Below are 20002 nucleotides of genomic sequence, written 5' to 3' on the forward strand. Positions count from 1 at the left end.
ATATTTGAACTCCTTTCAAGGGACATAATTTACTAAATCGAAACGCATTACACTAATTATATACATTAGGGGCATATAAGTAATGTTATTCTTCCTGTTTCTAGAGATATGCAATTTTCTTCCTTGATCTTTGAGAGAGAGAGAGAGAGAGGAGAGAAGGGAAGAGAACAGAGGATTCGCGTGAGCCTACGAAAGTGGATGTTGTACCATAGCCTCTAATAATAATGTCACTGAAGAGTCTCCCACTCAGGTCCAGACTCCCATGCGTAGAATAAAATTCTAAAAAAACACATCACGATAGCTCATTGCCGCGTCCATTACGAATCCACCACGTTCAAGAACATTCCCCGGGAATACCGTCGTATTGGCACGAAAATATATTTTGTAAAACCTTTTTGATTTGTACTTACTATTCGTATATGGGTCTCAAATCTAAAAAAGAAGATTAAATATATTAATTAGATACATTGATGTGGGGCCGATGGTGAGAACATTAGCTTGAAACTCGCAAACTGTCTGCATTCTTTTCGCTATTACTATGCAATGGTAGATATGGTTGAGCTTATGGGTCCAGCTCTTGCCAAATCGAATTTTGAGTTGGAAGTTTGGAGATTGAGATTGGAGTCGTGTTTGGAAGTGTCGGGGTCTGTAGCTAGTGCGCATGGAGTGGGCTGCCTGCCACCTCGGCCACATATGGCCGAAGTACCGTACAACTCCCACGTTCTTTTCTCTTCCTTGTAAATTTCTCTTGCGTACTCTTGCGTCTGATATTTGCCAAACTCATAAGTTTCCCCGTGAGTTCACAACGGTTGATATCGGAGCTCGAGTCGAAATATCTAAAGTTGATTCGGGATATGAAAGTTTTGAGTAGCAAAACCCTCCTAAAGAGCTCCACAAGCATTTACCTATTATCGAAGTATATTAAGATGGCATCACCTAGAGACTATTACAAATAAGAAAAATGAAAGTCTGAAATATCCTTAGGGTTCATGGATGCTTGCTTAACCCGAGTGACCATGGACAGTATGTCTTGGGCAAGCCTACATCAAGGCACTCACAAAGACTTAGGAATCGAGCAAGCACCCGGTTATCGTGATCCACACACGGCAACACGTTTTTTCAAGTCTTATTTTGACCTATTTTGTTTAGAATACAAACGTGGATATGCGAGGCTTTCTCTTAGGTTTTCGAGTGAAACACGAGTGATTAGTAACGCGAAAGCTTGTGAGGGTTTTCGCATTGGTTTTCAAGAAACGTATGAAAAACGCATGAGTGATTGATTGTGACTTTGTAACTCCTCGATTAATAGCGGATTCCTTTATGGGTGGCTTTTTTCGTGTGGTAGGTATCAATGCTCGGATGGCAACATGCGAATTTCTAATGCGCGTTATGATTTCTCATTGAAATCTCCAATAATTTCAACATTTTGCATTTGATATGTAATTACAAGATACACGTTAACTTTTGCATTATTTCACAACAAATATATACATGTAAACATATAAAAGTACATATATATAAACATACACACCATGAGCGAATCTCTAAATGACTCATATTACGTTATCTAGTTAGAGCATAACTCGTGCGAGAAGACTTCATGGCTTGCTTAGGATTATGGTAACGAGATTTCTAACCTTATGTCTTGGGGCCGTAGGTGATGTGGATTAACTATTGCTCAAATTGAACTTTTCATAGTGCAAGTGGAACCTTATGACAACGCTCACGGAGATTACTAGTACTGATTGCCCCTTCTCACCAATTTACTAATGAAAAAGAAGCTTCACTTATTCATTGTTTACTTTTGATTTGGCAAGATTCCTTTGGCGGCAGCTTAAACGTGATCATATTATAAAATTAGCAAGCACAAGAAGAAACTATTATCAATGTAAATAAATGGCCAGAGGCCGACTGCATCATTCATAATTAGTATAGGCAAGGGACTTGAATCCATCTTATAATATCTCAATTTTGATAAGTTTCAATTTGTTCGTTAATAGGTGTCATATGTAGCAAGAAAGCATTCTCAATTCACCTATAAATGGAGAGGACGCATGTCTTAATAAAGAGTTTTGGCCGTACATTTAAGGTATACTTGTTTCAGAAAAAAACTTTCCTCATAAACAAAAATACTTTTCGATAAATCATCATATAGAAAGCTACTTTCCCATTTTGAAGTTAGGGAATTCAATTTCCTAACTATAAATACGCATAATTTCTTTAACCATAAATGGTTTTCTGTTAACTAATCGATTTCAATAAACCAAATGCATGAAAGTCTAGAAAACTAATTCATGGAGAATATATATTTATTTAAACAAACACACCCTAAATGTCAATTCAAAGAGATTTGAGGACGACATGCCTTTTCTGTTGTGATTACCTGAATTTTAAATAACTCATATGGTACTAGGAAAACAAGTCTACCTTTTCCCCTTAAATCTTGGTACAATTTAAATCTACTTTTTCCCTTAAACTTTGCCGCAAATCTAAGATTCGATTAATTAAGTAATATATAAATTTCAGATTTTTTTTTCCAATTTGACTAAAATATCTTGTCTCCATCATCAAACAGAATAATTTGATTATGCCGATGCATTATACAAAATTAAATGAGGCTGAGTGAGCCTAGCTAGGCAAGTCGGGTACAATAAGTGAATGGTTTCTTGAAACTTGCCCAAATTTGTTCTTTTATCAAATCAGGCCTAGTCGAATCGAATGGACCGCTGGGCTCTTGATCAAGTCCACTATTTGGGAACTCTTAATTTTCTTGTAATATTTGAAATGTAACTTTTCTTCAAAATCATATGCATAAAATCGCACATCTCTTTGTACCAATTTTTTTAAAGAAATACTGAAACGTAGGATTCAGACTCTTATATAGTTATCCAAAATTAAAATGTTTAGAGGGGAAAATGCTATAAAAAAAAAAAACCGTTTCGGCGATATTAAATTAGAGATATTTACAGGAAAAAAAAAAAAAAAAAAAGGAAGAAATTCTTCGCGTGGAAAAGCGGATGGGGACGGAGGGGCAATTGGGTAAATCCGACGTCGCGGCAGCCGAGGCGGGGTACAGTAATCCCGTGTGGTGGCGAGCACTGAGTAAGAGAGGGAATCGAGCCCTTCCCGCCGTCCAATGGACGCGGGATTTGTTTTAATCGTCCGATGGTACGAAAGAAGACGCGTCCTTCCCACCTTTCGAATTTGGCCGTCATCATTCGAGCACGATCGATGATCATGATGACAAACGCCCGTGTTAACGGCGTCGTGTCGCTCCGTCCCCCGCCGTCGGTGGTGGTAAATCCCCACACGGCTTCAGAATTTCTTCCTTTTAGGGCCTGTTTGGCAACTCGCCCACAGCGCATTCCGATTTTTGTTTAATCGTTTGGGATGAGAATCGCGTTTGGTAAATTTTTTTGCTTAACAATTTTGGACAAGATTTGAGAATAAAAAATTTGATTCTCGTCCGAGAATCGAAAAAAGAATCAAAACGGTAAAACCTTATTCTTCTCTTTTATCATCTCGGTTGCCATTCGCCATCGCCCGCCGCCGTCCGCCGCCATCCGGCCCGCCGCGCCCGCGCCGCCCGCCGCCGCCGCCGCCGCCGCGCCGGTCCGCTGCCGCCCGCCCGCGCCGCGCACGGTCCCGCCGCCCGCCGCCGGGCCGCCGCTCGCCGTCCGGTCCCCGGCGAGATCACCGGAGGCTCGCCAAAGCCGGGCGAGGTCCGGCGAGCTCGCCGAGGCAAGCCGCCCACCGGCGAGGCTCGGCCTCGCCGAGATCCGGGCGAGGCCCGGCCTCGCCGGTGGCCGAGCCGGCCTCGCCCGCCAAAGACCGGCGAGGCCGACCCTGCCACCGACGGCCGGGGCAAGCCTCGCCGGTGGCAGGCGAGCCTCGCCGGCACCGGGCGAGGCTCGGCCTCGCCAGATCGGCGAGGTCGAGCCTCGCCCGGTGGTGGCGAGCCTCGCCCGGACCGCCGGTGGGAGGCTCGCCCGGCCATCGGCGAGGCTCACCTGCCCCGCCGGTGGCCAAGGCCCTCGCCGAGGCCGGGCGAGGCGGCTGCCCACGGCGAGGCTCGGCCTCGCCAGATCCGGGCGAGGCCGAGCCTCGGCGGGCCGGGCGAGCCTCGCCAGGGCGCCGAGAGGCTCGGCCGACAGCAGGCCGACTCGCGAGGGCCGGCGCGCTCCGGTGAGCGTCGCCGCCCTCGTCTGGCTGCGGTCGCCGGTCCGGCGACCGGCCAAATGAAGAAGAAGAAGAATAGGAAAATGGGGAAAAAAAAAAAAAGAAAAAGAAAAAAAGAAAAAAGTAAAAAGTAAAGAAATTATTTAAAATTTATTTAAAAATCAAAAGAAATTATTTAAAATTTATTTAAAAATCAAAAGAAATTAATTTGGAAGTAATCAATTAATACGGTACCAAATGCAATTCTATTCCGAATAAAAAATTTTGAACGATTACCAAACACGTGTTTTACTCGGGAATCGGTTCAGGAATGAATAAAAAAGAATCGGTTATCGTAATCGCCCCTAAGCAGTAATCGTTACCAAACGCGCCCTTAGGCTCCAAAATTCTCTAAGGCACAAATAATATTTTGGCAAAATTTTATGGGGAGTTTTGAGGAAATATAATTACATCTTCCAAGATCTTTAGCCCAAGATAGGTTGGAGGTGCTTTAAGATGCGAATTGACTTCCTTTGTTGATATTAATTTTGCGCTCACTATAGTTTTTGTAGTTAAAGAAATGTGCTTAAAAACTTTAATGGTGCTAACAAAGGCCTGGCAAGCTGCCGCCAGCTAGATATGGCTGCTGGCGGCCGATTTGGCTCTCTAATAGTGGAAAGGGTTGATAATTCTTTAAAAGAAAAAGCTAGCGAAAACCCTTTGCAAATGATAGTTTTTATAAACGGCATTTAAGTCAAAGTTATTTCTCATGCGTTTTTAAATTACACTTTACCAAATGAATTTTTACATTTTTAAAATTATTTTTATCTAAAGTCCTTTCCAAAGCTAAACCCGATGCACCCAACTGTGGGAAGTGAGACTGTGACATTTGTTGAGTGGTTTACACCTGTGACCTTTGATCGTAACAGCGCCACACGTGACGCTTTGAAAAAGCCATTTTGCTTTAGAGCTGCTTTTGTTGGCTGACACTTGTGCTTAAGCTTGAGTGTCTTTTTTTTTAAGGGAAGACAATATGATTTGAATATGAGTTCACTTATTTAAAATAAAGTGATTTATCACTCATAATTTTTCAAGAATTTACGGTGATCTATATTAATAAATCTGAAAAATGCCATGGATATCCCTTTAAACAAATCGAAGCAATATGTAAGTGGATAAATTTTGTTAGCGAGTGATCTTGGAAGGTCATCAAACAAAATCCAGAGGAAATATTCGATCATCAAATTACTAGCTGCACATGTTTCGGGGACATGTCGGTGGATTGATAATTATTACATTTCTTTATATAATTGTTTAAAAAAGAATATGCCAAGGTACTTTTTAGTAAAACCCATAAATGTATGGACCCGATTCAAATTCAAGAATCATTTTGCCATAGGCGGGCCACGTCGCGTTAAGGGATAAACTTTGGTGAGCGACCAAAAAGAAAAAATAGAAAAGAAAAAAGAGAGACTCACGAATGGGCCCCACGCGCTCATCTCGGCCGTCATAGCATAATAATGTTACGAGCAAATTGGAGTTGATTTTCCGTAGATTGGGCTGAAAGATTAAAATCTTGTTTGAAACGTTTTCTCTATACATTGTTTTTTTTTTGGGCAAGAACTATTAGCAGCCGCCCTAAGGTGTCGCTCGTTTATTGGTGGTTCCCATCGTTCACTTGCACGTTTAGCTACATGCTATAACTCGACAGCCTTCGATTGGGCACTAAATTTGCACCGCAAGGGAGTTCATAACTTTTTTTTTTAAAAGGGAAACCCTTCTCGAACCTCAGACCATTGGTTGTAGTAGAAAAACTTAGGAGGAGAAGTAGATGAAAGAGAAAGGTTGGTGGAGGGGTTTGTATTTGAAAAAATTATATTGTGTAGTACGGTTAATAAGTGTAGACATTATTAGGAGTGAGCATGGTAGGTTTCAATTCAAAAAATGAAGAGTCTGTTTCGATTAATAGGTTTCAAGTTCTCAGTTGGAGGAAATTATAACTTGGATTTGAAACCTAGAACCTATAACAAGTTTTAATATTTTTCTTAGTTCATATTTTCGTATGATCCTCAACTATTTTATGCTGTTCAATGATAAGTGTATAATCTGAAAGTATTAGTCTGAATTTTCATTTTATAACTAAGATTTGCACTTTATTAATGTTTATATTTTTCATTTGTCTAAATATAAGTCATGGTTAATGAATGATAATATATATAGAACCCGAATAGATTCCGAACTAACCTTAGAACTTGTAACAAGGTAACTTCCAGATTTTAGGGTATGTAGGATAGGTTCCAAGTTATAAAATTAAATATAAAAAAAAAAAAAAAGAAATTTGTTCCAATGAGTAAATTCCAGGTTCTAAGTGAAACCTATATGGAACTTGAGAGAGAGAGAGAGAGAGAGCAATTGAATCTTTTGAGAATTCTCAATCCATGTGTTATTATATGATGAAAGTAGCAAAAGAAAAGGAAAAAGAAAAAGAAATTATGCTATGAGCTTGTGATTTGATTACACGGAAATCTTTATAATGTTATGGTGATGCCTAGTTGAGTGGACTCATGATAATTCACTAGGGAGAACATTCAATGGTGTTTGCTTGTGGGGTGGTACTCATTGCACGGCTAGACTAGAGCTAAACCACGCGTAACTTGCAATGGTGGGAGAGATTTCAAATCGAGACTATGGACAGTGGTCAAGAATGGAAAAGCATGACCAAGTTTGCTTTTCTTACCATAAACCTAGTTTTGACTTTTGACTGCATAACCCAAAGCTTCACGAAGTAAAGAAGGGTTCGATTCTAAGGTTGAACCCGACATTGCATCTTTAAGACAAAACAAGAAGACCTTCTCGAGAAAAGGGTCTTCCACTTGGAAAAGAGAGAGCCCATTTGAGAAGGTAAGAAAGTATCACAATCCCCTCCAAGAAACGTAGAAGCGACTTGCTTATGGGAAAACACTAATAGAAGCTAGCCAATCTGGTTCTCGAGAGTGTAATCGAGTAATCGATCGGCGTGTTTGCTTTTTATCGTTCAATTCATATGCTCAAATAAAGTGGGGAACTTATGATGTGTTTGTTTTTCTCTCTTTCCATTTTGGTTCTTATTATCAACTATCCAGACGCCACTCCTATAGATCAATTGTATTCATCCCCTTTGCATCACTCATTTTTCACTTGATAACTCCAAACTTCATTCACAAGGGTTTACGAATACAGGAGGATTAGGAACCGTGACATTCTCTCTCACTTAATTCCGTAACGCCCTTGTTGCAGGCTATTTTGTTGCTTCCTTCGTTTCCTAACCAATGATGCACCACTATGGACCATACATCAAATGACAATACTTGCCGAATAAAACAAGCTGCTCCATTGGTAGCTTCTTTTGAATGTAGCTGTTCGGGCTCCTTCAATCACTTGTCAAGTTGTCCTTTCCTTGCTTGACAAGTGTGTCATTTTTCACCAATTGCACCTTTTTGGTAGCATCTTATTTCGCCTAGTTTGCTTTTCTTGATCCTAGTAGACCAATGGAGGTTTCTTTCTTGATTGAAAACGTGGCAAGTCTTCTTGAGATTCGCCAATTGATTCAGGAATATTTTCCCTATTTGGTGAGAAATCAGTTATTTTCCGTACGGAGTTTGAAACTATGGACCGAGACTACACTAAGGAACAAGGAAGCTTGACTGATCCTAGAAGTTGGTCGAGAGCCACAATTTGTTCGAACACCATTTGCCCCCGCAATTCAGTCTTTGCCTTCGTAAGACCAAGTAGATCATAGGTTTTTCTTGACTCAACTCACTTACTAGAAGGAATCTACTTTAATACCATCCGTCATGATCGATAACCCTTGGCCGTGAAATAGCTTGTGCAATGCTTGGTGAGTAGATAACACGAGGCCAACCTTTATTTATAGTTGTTTCAGAAAACAATACCGTGAATTACTTTTTCATATCAAATTGTACCACGTTCAGCTTAACTTGAGTATCTAATCCATCTGGCAAGATAGCAATCACTATAGAATTAACAACTAGTTTCGATCTGCCATGATCTCATCAGGAAAGCAACATTAACTCTTGATCAGTTTGTACATGGAAGATCAACCACGCTTTCAAAGTTTTGTAGAGATATATTTATTCTATCCTGAAACTCTTAGCATCAACCGTTTGACGCCACTCTCATAAACCAATTATATTATCCCCTTTGCATCACTCACTTTTCACTTGATAACTCCAAATTTCACTCACGCGGATTCACGAGTATAGGAGGATTATGGACCATGACAATTGCCCGTCAGCTAAAGTTGTCTATGGGGCTCCCGGCCTCGGGTTGAAGAAGAAGAAGAAAAACTAAGGAGGGGAAATAGATAAAAGAAAAAGGTGGTTGGTGGGGTATTTTCTGGAAAAAAAATTATACGGTGCAATGGGGTTGATAAGTGCACTGAAACACTACCGATAATTCAATGTCACCCAGCGAATAGCAACTAACTTCTGTCGTTTTCATTTAATTTAGTGAATTTCCTTTTGGAAGAAAAAGAAAAGGAAAAGAAAGAAATGACAATAAACTCTTTTGACAATTCTCAATCGGTGTTTTGTTATTGAATGAAAGCAGGGAAAAAAGAAAAGAAACTATGCTACGAGCTTTCGATTCAATTATATTTAAATTGTCAAATTGTTACGAAAACGGCTAATCGAGTGGAGTAGCAATAGTTCGATAGGGGGGACAATCGATGGTGCTTGCTTGTGGGGTGGTACTTATTGCGCGACTAGACCAGCGCTAAACCACGCGTAACTTGCAATGGTGGAAGCGATGAGGAATCGAGGGACTATGGACAATGGTCTAGAATCGAAAAGCATGACCAAGTTTGCCTTTTCTTACCAGTAACCTAGTTTTGACTTTTGACTACATAAACCAAGGCTTCACAAAGTTAAAAGGGTTCGAAGCTTGGGTTGAACCCAAATTTCATCTTTAGACCAAATTGTCTCAGAAGATATTAACCTTCTTGAGAAAAAGAAAAAACAACCTGCCATGATTTCATCCGAAGATTAACATTAGCTCTTGACTAGTTAGGGCATGAGAGGTCATTTCGCCTTCAGAGTTTCTAAATAATATAATTCTATTCCAAAACTCATAACATCAACTGTTCTAACATCATTTTTACGGATCAGTTATATTCATCTCCTCTATATTACTCACTCTTTACTGGATAACCTCAAACTTTACCCAAAAAGATTCATGAATATAGGAGAATCATGGACCGTGACAATTGCTCGTGGGGCAGTACTCATTGCGTGACTAGACTTGCGCCAAACCATGCGTAACTTGCGATGGTGGGAGAGATGGAAAATCGAGAGACTATGACCAACTTGCTTTTCTTACCATAAACCTAGTTTTGACTTTTGACTGCATAAACCAAAGCTTCATGGAGTAAAAAGGGGTTCGATGTTTGGGTTGAACCCAAATTTCATCTTTAGACCGAACCGTCTAAGAAGATATTTACCTTCTCGAGAAAAAGAAAGGGGTCTTACCCTTGAAAAAGAGAGAGCCCATTTGAGAAGGTAAGGAAGCATCACAATCCCTTCCAAGAAGGGGAGAAAGCTACTTTTTTTTGGAAAAAACCCTGATAGAAGCTTAGCCAATCTCGTTCTCGATGGTATAATCGAGTTATGGATAGGCGGGTTGGCTTTTTCTCGTTCAATTCATAAGATCATATTAAGCGGGGAATGGGTCGGGTGGAGTGGAATGAATGTCTTCGTTTTTTACCTCTTTCGAATCAGTTCCTTATCGGCGAGATACTTTGATGCCGACGAGTCCTTTTATCTCTAATGAGATCGAGTGCATAACTGTTCATCCTAAAACTTTTATATGCTAAAGCATGGGTTGTATTTTCTGTGCTTGACCCGCCCTCTCACACAAAGATTAGTATCACGACCAAAGTATAAAGCATTCAAACCCTTTATTGTGAATTGGATTAGTATCAAGATCAAAGAACCTGTTAAGTGCTCAATTATTCAATCTAAAACCTCAATTTATTAAAGCATAGTGCATGTTGTATGTGTCCAACATGTGCTCTCACATGAAAACAGATACCGTGAGAAAGTCTAAAACGCGTGAATTGAGCACGTGTAGATTTTGGATGAAAGAGTTGTCTCCTAAATGAATAAGTAGTTGTGGACAATCTAACTCGAGATCTTTAAATCAAATGACGCATTAAAGTGGAGCACTCGATAATGCATTTGAAAATTCAAGCTTTTAAAGTCAATAGCCAAACTACTCTAGGCATCGAAATCAGGGACTATACTTAGGGGATTGAAGTGATCTTGCACCAGTGATTGATCGAGATTAGAATGAGGGAAAAAGCCGCACTCAAGTCTGATTTTCTTACCGGGATCCATTTCGGTAATTTGCAAAATTGTACTAGGCAGTTGGACTAATTTGTGTAGAACCGCAAATGTTGGAAGTCCTTTTCAACTATTTCTTGCCATGTCATGAATTTTTGTGGACTTAATTAGGTTCTTGTCAAGACCCATCACCGAATAGTGAATCTAGTTTCTTGTCAAAATCTCGAGCTCCCCAACAAGGCCAAGAATAATGCTCGAAAATCATAAAATCGGACGTTTTATTACCACATGATTGATCTTCCGACATCAAATCATGTGAATTTCATATATAAAACCCAATTTAAATTGGTGGGCGATAAGCTTGGGGATCTATATGTACAACACTCGCGCGAGCGACTCCCTTCAAGGTCTCTTCTCCAAGATTGACATGGCGACTCGGGAGTGACAAATGGGTGAAAAATCGAAAAGTCGGGGGACCCACGCGAAAGGAAAAAAGTTCAGGAGGGGGTCGCGAATTTCTTCGGTCAAAAGGGGTTGGGGGTGCCAGAAAAGAGAAAGGGAAAGTGAAAGCGAGGGGGTGAAAGAAGGAACATCCGCCTGTCACCTTGCTCATCATTATGTTGCCTAATGCATGATTGTTGCTTCGATTCTCATCTTCCTCCTCCCTTTCTCTCCCTTCCCTTTGACTATATAAATAAAGAAAAGCTAAAATTCAATCTCGCTTTTTTCCTGCAAAATTGCTGGCTTTTTCTTCCCACGAAGTCAGCTTAGAGTGGTTGAAAAACATTCTACAAGATACAAAAAGCAAACGGTAGTAACTAGTGAAATGCGTGCTTGCAGTCGGCAAAAGCATTGTTTCCTCCTCCCAAAAGAAAAAGGCAAAAGTCACTAAAAAAATTCTAAACCGTGTTATAAACTTTTGTCTACGAAGCTGAAAATTCTAAATTTATATACGTGTAACACATTTATCCTTTAAATGTAATAAAAATATATTATTTTGACCGAAAAATCATAAATACAAGCTAGGGTCATAAGAAAAAGTTTAAAATAGATATATCACATAGTAAGCATATTTTAGAATTTTTTATGTCCAAAAAGATTCAAGGTAAACGTGTTGTGATGGGCTAAGTAGCATCGATACTTATATGCAATACGATATGACATGTTGATGCATCGTTTCTCAAAAACTAGAAAATTCTAACATGTTGTGACACATAATATATTAAACTAATATTTTTACATATACATAATAAATTACAATTTTTATGATTATTTTAATCAAATCAATTTAATTCAAATTCACAAATAATCAAATAATAGAAAAAGAGCCTAGAATGAATTTACACTAAAAATATTAATCCACCATTTATTAATAGCATTCATTATTTCTATTGGACAAATTCGAGTCTATCCTAATAATTCATAAAACTTAGAGGAAAAAAACAAGCAAAACTTTTGACCTCTTATTTATGGAAATTTTTTAAAAATTGACCCCGTGTTTATCGGAATTCTAAACTCATATGTCCTAATTATGAATTCAAGTGTTGGAGAGTGTTAGGAAAGTTGAAATTTCGACACATGTTATTTGAATGTTCAACACAAGACAAAAACTTTCGGATAGTATCGGTGCTCTTAGGCAGTAGGCATAATTTGAGATTTTTGATGATTTTTTTCAAAGAAGAAGCATTGGGACAAAACAAAAGCCAATAGCGATGGGTTAAATTTGAACAAGAAATTCGATATAATAAGGGGCACTAGTCTATTTCTTGTCTGTTTTGTTTGGTTTATTTCAGTTAAAAAGTTATTTGTTAATTTAATTTTCCTACTAAAACGCAAAGACTATTTTGATGTTAAAAAACTATAACGCCCCCCCCCCCCTCCCCCAAAATTACTTCAAATGAGCTTAGGAGTTCATATTTTCACTATCAAATGAAAATGCAAAGCTCAATTGCTAAAACATAAAAATAGATAAAAGAGAAATATCACTTCGATATTTGTAGTCTGCAATTTTCAGTGAAAATATTATTTGTTACTTGCGTTCAAACTCTTTTTTTTTTGTTCTCAAGCCGGTTGGGTGCATACTTTCCAAATGTCTATACCCTTTTCATCATCTCATTCTTTATATATAAGATGAAAAACTATTACGACTTACCCCTTTCTTCTATTTCACTTCGAAAACATGCGAAGACGGCATGTTCTTGTTTTGTAGTTTCACGAAAACGTGTTTTGAGTTTTCATGAAAGTATGAAAAGGCAATTCATCGGACGTCTCTCAACTAGTTTCTTGATTATAAAATTTTTCCTATGTCGTTGAAAAGGATGACATAAGGTACGATAATCTTTTAAATATCAAACGTGCCTTGTAAAGAAATTAGGAAGTCGTATTAGTGTGTGAATTAATAATGTCCTTAATGCTAGTTTTCCCATGCCACGAGGACTGCACTACTCCAAGAATTATAGTCCTTAGTGCTTTTGACTTTGAGCGCTGGGAATACTCGCCTGGTGAGGGAGGTGGGACAGACAAACAGAAAACGAGGTGGTACCTATCTCATTGTTAAATTAGGTGCAAGGACATCATGCGATTATTTATAGGGCCGATCTATTTAAATAAGCAAAAACCCATTCTACAGACTTAGCGAAAATACATTTTGCTTTTAGCGATTCCGTGTTCCGAAATAATATTCACTGGCAAATGGTACTTTTTACTTCAGGATAACACCATAGACCATTATCACGCTTAATACAGGACTCGCGATGACCAAGTTAGATTCACGTGAGCCGTCATATGCTTAATAGCAGATGTCGAGTACTGGTGATTTGAAAGGCCGGTCTTTATTATCGAAGCGGGACTTCGAGGTGTCTTTTGACGGATAGAGTTTTCTAAGCGATCTCTTTCACTATATAGTTTTCCCCCTCGGTCCTATCCTCACGTTGTGACAGTAACAACCTACGGATAAGCTTATAAGAAAAGAGATTGACATTGAGATGAGAAAAGAGAAAGGTTGAAAAACAGACAACATGCGTTAAAGGCACAATTGATATTAAACTTGGGAAGAAAACAAGCATTAAATTAGATTTGGTGGGATGGAGATGCATGTTATTCTGCAACTCCAAATGCATCCAAACGGATACCGCAATCTCACTCCCTCATTCCCATGCAAACTCCTTTGACCTTCCCACGTTACACTGACTCCCTCTCCCACCCGCTCGTCAAAGTCCCCCACCTCCCTCGCACGTGCCGGGACATTCGCACGTGCCAAGCCGGGCATCGAATCTCGGAAAGTGAGTTCCACTCGGTTCAATTCGATTTTGAGTAGGACTCGATCGGCTTGTTCAAAATCATATTGAACTAACTAAAAATATTGAATTTTACTTGAATGAATTCACATCGATGAGTTGGTGTGCTGAAATCTATATTGATAGTTAGAATATATTCTTACTTTGAGTTCAATATTTGATATAAAAATAGGAGAGAAAGTGAAACGTTTGGTCTGTCATAATCGTGCTTTTGAAGATTGAAACGGTCCTTATTAAACATTTTTAACGAGTGCCTCCACTAACAAAAAGCCTTGCAGAAACGGATTAGTTTGATCCTAGATAAGGATAAACTAATCCGGATAGGGGAACACGTTGACCCCGCAACCAAACGGGCGGAGAAGATTTCGGATCTCGAGCTACCGCATTAATGAGTCACGAAATATATTAAGTTGCCACGAGCATGTAATGCCAGAGTCTACGCTTCCGAAAGGAAACCCTTCATTTTCCCAAAGATGGAAATACCTTTTTTTATTTAATTTTTAGTAGCGAAAAAAGAAAATTAACTTTGGAGATGGCCCTCCAATGTTATCCTCTGTACTTTTTTTTTTACCCTTTCCACTTTATGGAAATTCATAAATTTTCTATTGTATTTGTATCGTATCGAACCCTCGTGCTTAACATGTAGAGGCTTTGTTTGGAGTTATTATGGGTTTTTGCCTCACTTTTTTTCATTTTGGGTAGAGTTATAAAATTGAGTGCCCAAGAATTTGAGGGTTATATAGACTTTGGCATGTATAGTCACTAAGGAACTCGAAATTTATAAAATCAATTTTTTTTCTTTTGTAGTTCTCCAAATATCTGGCAGAAATGACTAAGTACCTTGAGGGAAGACATGATAAAAAGACCCTAAAGCTTGAGAAGGAAAAATAAGTTTGTTTGAAGTAGCTTTGGCCTTTCACTTTTCGCCTTTTTCAATCTTGCGGCGCATGTTGTTTGGTTCTTTTTTCCTTTTTAAATCTATAAACTTTCAAATATTAATATGGACATATAAATTTTTTTTCAACCTGGATGATGATATTTTGAAATTTGATGGTAAAAAATATTTTTTTTTTGACAATTTGTTACCCAAAAAAAAAAAACCCAGAAAATCAAAATAGTCTTAAATTTCAGATGGGAAAAGTAGTATAGAGTGAGAATGGAATTGACAAATATACACTGATGACCTAAAAGATAGCATTCAATTTTTTTTAATGGGATCATATTCTCTTGCATCACATTAACCCAAGTGTTGCATGATGCATGTTGTGTACTGTCCAGAAATATTAAAAAGTGGGATATCCCAAGATCCTAATTACTTTAAAAAAAAATGTATTTTCCCCCCTCCATACAAGGTTGAAAAAGAGAAAAAAGATTAGAGAGAGAGAGAGAGAGAGAGAGAGAGGGAACAATTTTGACATTCTGGATTCAGTAAAATGTTGACTTTGGGGAACATCCATGGACGGAGAGCAAGTGGGAGCTCACGAACCCTAACGCAGCTGCAGAGAGCTGCAGCTGAAAGAGAGAGAGAGAGAGAGAGAGAGAGAAAGAGTAAAAAGAGGAGGGCAAAACAGGACAGTGCTGCAGAAACTTTTTGTTCTTTTGCCAATGGACAAAGAGCAAGAGAGGGGTACTGAAAGAGCCACACATCTCCCGCTATCTAGCCGATTAGACTGATAGACTGGATTTAAGATTTGGGTAGTCAAGATTTGGGTCTTCTCTCTCGTTCTTTTCGATCTTCCTACCCATTTCTAATGCGTTTTACAACCCCCATTTCTCTTTTCTTTTCTATATGATCTTGTGACCATATCCAGAAACCCAACTGCAGCAGCAGCAGCAGCGCGCACGACGACCCCCCTTGAGCTTTTTTGATCGTTCGTTCGTTCATTCATTCATTCATATGACTGTAGCATGGGTATCGGATTGGCCTATCCCTGTTCCTCTCTGCCTCTCTCTCTGTTCCTCTCTCTCTCCCTCGCTCTGTCTGCAACACTTGCACATATTCTGATGCTCTTTCCGCTGATTAGACCAGACGCTTACCGGAATTCGTGTCCAGTGTCAACGCCGTTAGATTTTCGAAAATAGAGTTGTTAGGTTGTCCTTGTCAAAGACACAACCTCCCTCCCTCCCTCCCTCCCTCCCTCTACAAAGCTCAGGCACTATAAAAGACTTTTGGCCCCATGTGAGCTTCTGTATGTGCGAGCTCTCTCTCTCTCTCTCTCTCTCCCCAATCTCTTTCTTCCTTCTGACCAGCATCGCTGCCACAGCGTCTTTCACTAAAAGCGTACATGAACAGCCTCCCCAATAATAATGCCTCATGTCTTCGATTTCTTCGATCTTGCAGGTAAAAAAAAAAATTAAAAAAACGCAGAGGAGAGCGGGTCCCACCCTCCATGCATTAATAATATTCACAGCTATTGAATGCCCTTTAGCTGGGCCCCTCCCCAGCTCACCTTTTTTTTGCTGCGACTAATGACTAATGAGAGGGTGAGCCCCACCGCCACCCCCACAAACATCCATCTGCAACCTCTCCTCTCCTCCTCTTCCCTCCTCCTCTGTTCTTTCTTTTGGGTTTTTTCTAGGAGTGGAAGTGGAGGAGGTGGTAGTTGAGTGCGGGTGCAGATGCAGAGGGTGCAAGTGCAAAGGGCAGATTTCAATTTGGTTTCCAGATGAATTTGAGCAAAAGATCTGATGTGATTGTCTAGAAGTGGGGCATTTGAGATTTTTCTGAGGCGAGGAAGATGGGGGCATTTTTTTGGTGTCACCTTTTCTTCTTTCCTTCGTATTTTATTATGTCTCCAGCATATATATAAACACATATTAACATCTCATAGATTAAAAAGCAAAAGAGAGGAAGGAAGAAAAGGCCCCACTAATCCCACCCACCCACCATACATATTTCTCAAAGTACCTCCCTCCCTAATTGAAACTTACATTACCTTTTATCTCTATTACAGATTTAATAACCCTACATCTTTTTGCCTTAGGATATGAGGGGAAGGGGAAAGGAAGAGGAAACTAAAATTTTAGAAGGAAGAAGGCAAAAAAGAGATAGAAAACCCATCAGCAAGTGTAAAATATAACATGAGATTCTCAGTTACCACCACGAACTCTTAAAGACCAAAACACCACTTTCAACAGCAGCAACTCTATCTATAAGCAGGCAGAAAAGTCTCTCACATCACATTGCAACTTGATGGGTTCTCATCGCTGAAGTAGCTGTACCCCTCCGTGTGGGAGGGCGGTGGCGGGTATGGGTATGAGCCGGCATATGGGTTTGGGTTCGGGTTTGGGTACTGGTTTGGGTACGGCGGTGGCATATAGTTGACAGCTGGCGGCGGCCGGGCGTACATCATGTGCTGGAACCTCTCATTGCCCATAGCCCTCTGCTGATTCATCACTTGAGCTAAGTACTGCTGTTGTTGCTGCTGTTGCTGCTGCTGCTGCTGCTGTTGCTGCTGGTGGTAAGGATTTCCGGGCATGACTTCCAGCCCGGCGCCATGGAAGTAGCCATCTGCTCCGCCCACTCCTCTGCTGCCGCCGCCGCCGCCCAGCGAGCCGGCTGGGAGGCCTGGGACAGCCGGGAAATTGCTTGGCATGCTGCCCATATGACCCATTGGAATTTTCATACCACCCATCTGCCCACCACTGCCATTAGCAACATCACCCATGTGGAGGAACCCATTTTCCATTCCGCCACCCTTTTTGCCGCCATTCCCATTGATGTTAACGCTAGGACCACCACCGCCATTCTTGTTGTTAGGGTTACCGCCATGGTTACCATTTTTGGCATCACCCCCGTTCTTGCCACCATTTTTACCACCACCGCCACCTTGGTTTTGATTATTTCCTCCTCCGCCTTTTTTCCCACCGTTCCCATTTTTGCCATCATTGTTCGGAATAGGCGCACCTCCACCACCGCCTCCTTTCTTGCCATTATTACCAGCACTAGCTCCAACATTTCCCCCACCCTTTTGGGCATTCAAGAGCTGCTGGGCATGATTCCCATTCATCATCTCATTCAGCATCATCATGTTGGGCATCTGGCCATTGCCCATCATTGGCTTCGTCTTGGTGGGTGCTGGGGGGTAGGCATCATCATAATCATCAAAATCCTCATCATCCAAAAAATCATCATCTTCATCATAATCGAAATCATCATCAGTGAATTCCTCATCCTCGGGCAGAATGAATTTCCCTCCTCCTTTCTGGTTCAGGATCGGACCCGGGTCCTTGGAGGGCATCTTGAGGTCCTTGAATTGGGGCAGCTTGAGATCTTGCAACGCTTTCATCTGCTGGAGCTGCTGAAGCTGCTGCTGAAGCTGCTGCTGCTGGTTCAGATGTTGAATCTGCTGCGGGGTCAGATGTGGAAGCTGCTGCTGGTTCGGGAGGTTCTGACCACCCTTAGGCTGGTTGTTTCCACCACCTCCGCCACCGCCCTTTTGGCCCTTGTTTCCACCTTTGCCATTATCAATTTGCATGTTCTTGAGCTGGTTGTTGAGGTGGTTGTTGTTGTTGGACTTCTGAGCGCCCCAAAGCTCAGCATGTTTGCCTGATTTATTGAGCTTCTTGATGAGTAGAGTTGGGTCTACGTTCCCTGAAACGGTCACTTTGCCCTGTTCTGCATCTATTTTGATGGTGTACACCCCTGCAACACACCAATCCAAAAGAAAAGAAACAAGGGGAAAAATCAACCAAGCAATTTTTTTTAACTGAATGTGATAAGTATACATCAACTGAGATTTTCTAAAATAGCACGGGAACTTTTTTTTTTTTTTTTTTTTTTTTTTTGTATAAAATCTAACTAAAATCGAGAGAGAGAGAGAGAGAGAGAGGAGAGAGAGAGGCTTGAAAAAAAGAAGAAGATTAAATAAAGAGGACTGGAACTGAAAAAGGAGTAATACCGTCAATTTTCTGCAAGATTTTCTTCACTTTCTGCTTACAGCCATCACAGTGTATGTTCACTTTTAGAACACAAGTCTGCATGCACAAGCAAACCCAGAGAACAAAAACAGGTGTAAAGAACAATTCCTCTCACTCCAACAAAAGAATAACAGAAGGAAAAAAACGAATGAAACGAAGCTTCCTATACGGAGTTTCATTCCGAAAAGTCATTACCAAGCCTGGAAAGAGAGATTAGTTCACAGGCCAAAACAGAGCACACACCCAAATTGTAACACATTAAGTCCCAAAAACTTCGACCAAAAGATAAAAAAAGAGTCCCAATGACCATCATCTATGACTCTTGAGCTCGAAACAAGGCAAAGTACAGAGGGGAAACTACCGACGAGCTGAGTTAGGAGGGACAAAATGCGTACCTGGATCTTCATGAACTCTTCTTTACTCATTTGAGTTACACTTAAATGGAACAAACCGGGACAGAGTTATTGAAAAGATAAGAAAAGAAGGGAGAGGCGGTCCTAAAACAGATCTGACAAACAGAAGCAGCCGAGGGAGAGAGAGAGAGAGAGAGAGAGGCGTAGGTGTTTTAATTGGAAGAGCTCCACAAAAGCGCTTCGTTCCAGAGAAGTAATCCCCAGAAGGAAATGAAGAGGAGAACCTCAAATGGTCCAACGGGTTGTCTCTGAACAGAGTATTGTAATGCAGCAAGAAAGTTCCAGTTTTTCTCTACACAGAGAGAGAGAGAGAGAGAGAGAGAGAGAGAGAGTGAGGGGTCTAAAGAGATGTGCGGGTGCACATTAAACTCCTCTGGTTCCTCTGCTTCCTCTATTTCAGGGGTGAAAAAGAGAGAGAGAGACAGAGAGGGGAGGGGGTCTAAAAAGATCGCTAGACTGGCAGAGAGAGAGAGAGAGAGAGAGGGGAGAGAGGAGAGAGAGAGTTTTGTTGCTCTTCAAGGCTTCTCTTGACACACCAATCTTTTTCTTTTGAGACCTCTTTATTTATGGGGTTGGGGTGGGAGCGATTCTAATGGTATCCTCCTCCTTCCCCAAGCAGGTAAATGTGCACAAACCTCCTAACCATGGCCAATGTGGCTAATTAGCTTGGCTTGGAAGTCAGTGTGTCTGTGCGTGTCTTGGGCTTAGCTTCACCATGGAGGCTTTTTTGCAGGGGTTCATAAATAAGCCATGGGGGTGGCTGACTGGTGCGAGAGGGTTTTTGCTTCAGACTCTGTGACAACCCACCCTGTATTTCCTCTGTTTTCTCCCTTTTTTTCCTCTTTTTTTTTTCAATTCTACTTCCTGTTCCCCCTCC

At 40.6% G+C, this 20002-nt stretch overlaps 1 protein-coding gene across 1 annotated transcript; it reads right to left on the minus strand.

The window, feature by feature from the left end:
- Nucleotides 1–16687: 16687 nt before the first annotated feature.
- LOC120287620 (heavy metal-associated isoprenylated plant protein 33-like) lies at nucleotides 16688–19725 on the minus strand. Its single transcript, XM_039300613.1, has 3 exons — nucleotides 19108–19725; nucleotides 18694–18769; nucleotides 16688–18437 (listed from the first exon to the last, which is right to left on the minus strand). The coding sequence occupies exons 1-3, from the start codon at nucleotides 19135–19137 to the stop codon at nucleotides 16966–16968; spliced, it is 1578 nt and encodes a 525-aa protein (XP_039156547.1). The 5' UTR covers nucleotides 19138–19725; the 3' UTR covers nucleotides 16688–16965.
- Between the last annotated feature and the right edge of the window lie 277 nt (nucleotides 19726–20002).

This window comes from Eucalyptus grandis, chromosome 8 (assembly GCF_016545825.1).
Source record: "Eucalyptus grandis isolate ANBG69807.140 chromosome 8, ASM1654582v1, whole genome shotgun sequence".
NCBI classification, from domain to species: Eukaryota; Viridiplantae; Streptophyta; class Magnoliopsida; order Myrtales; family Myrtaceae; genus Eucalyptus; species Eucalyptus grandis.

Coding starts and splice junctions, on each gene's coding strand:
- LOC120287620 (XM_039300613.1), bottom strand. CDS start 19,137: ATGAGTAAAGAAGAGTTCATGAAGATCCAG. Junction 18,770..19,107: donor AAGAGTTCATGAAGATCCAG/GTACGCATTTTG, acceptor TTGTGCATGCAG/ACTTGTGTTCTAAAAGTGAA. Junction 18,438..18,693: donor AATCTTGCAGAAAATTGACG/GTATTACTCCTT, acceptor GGTGTGTTGCAG/GGGTGTACACCATCAAAATA.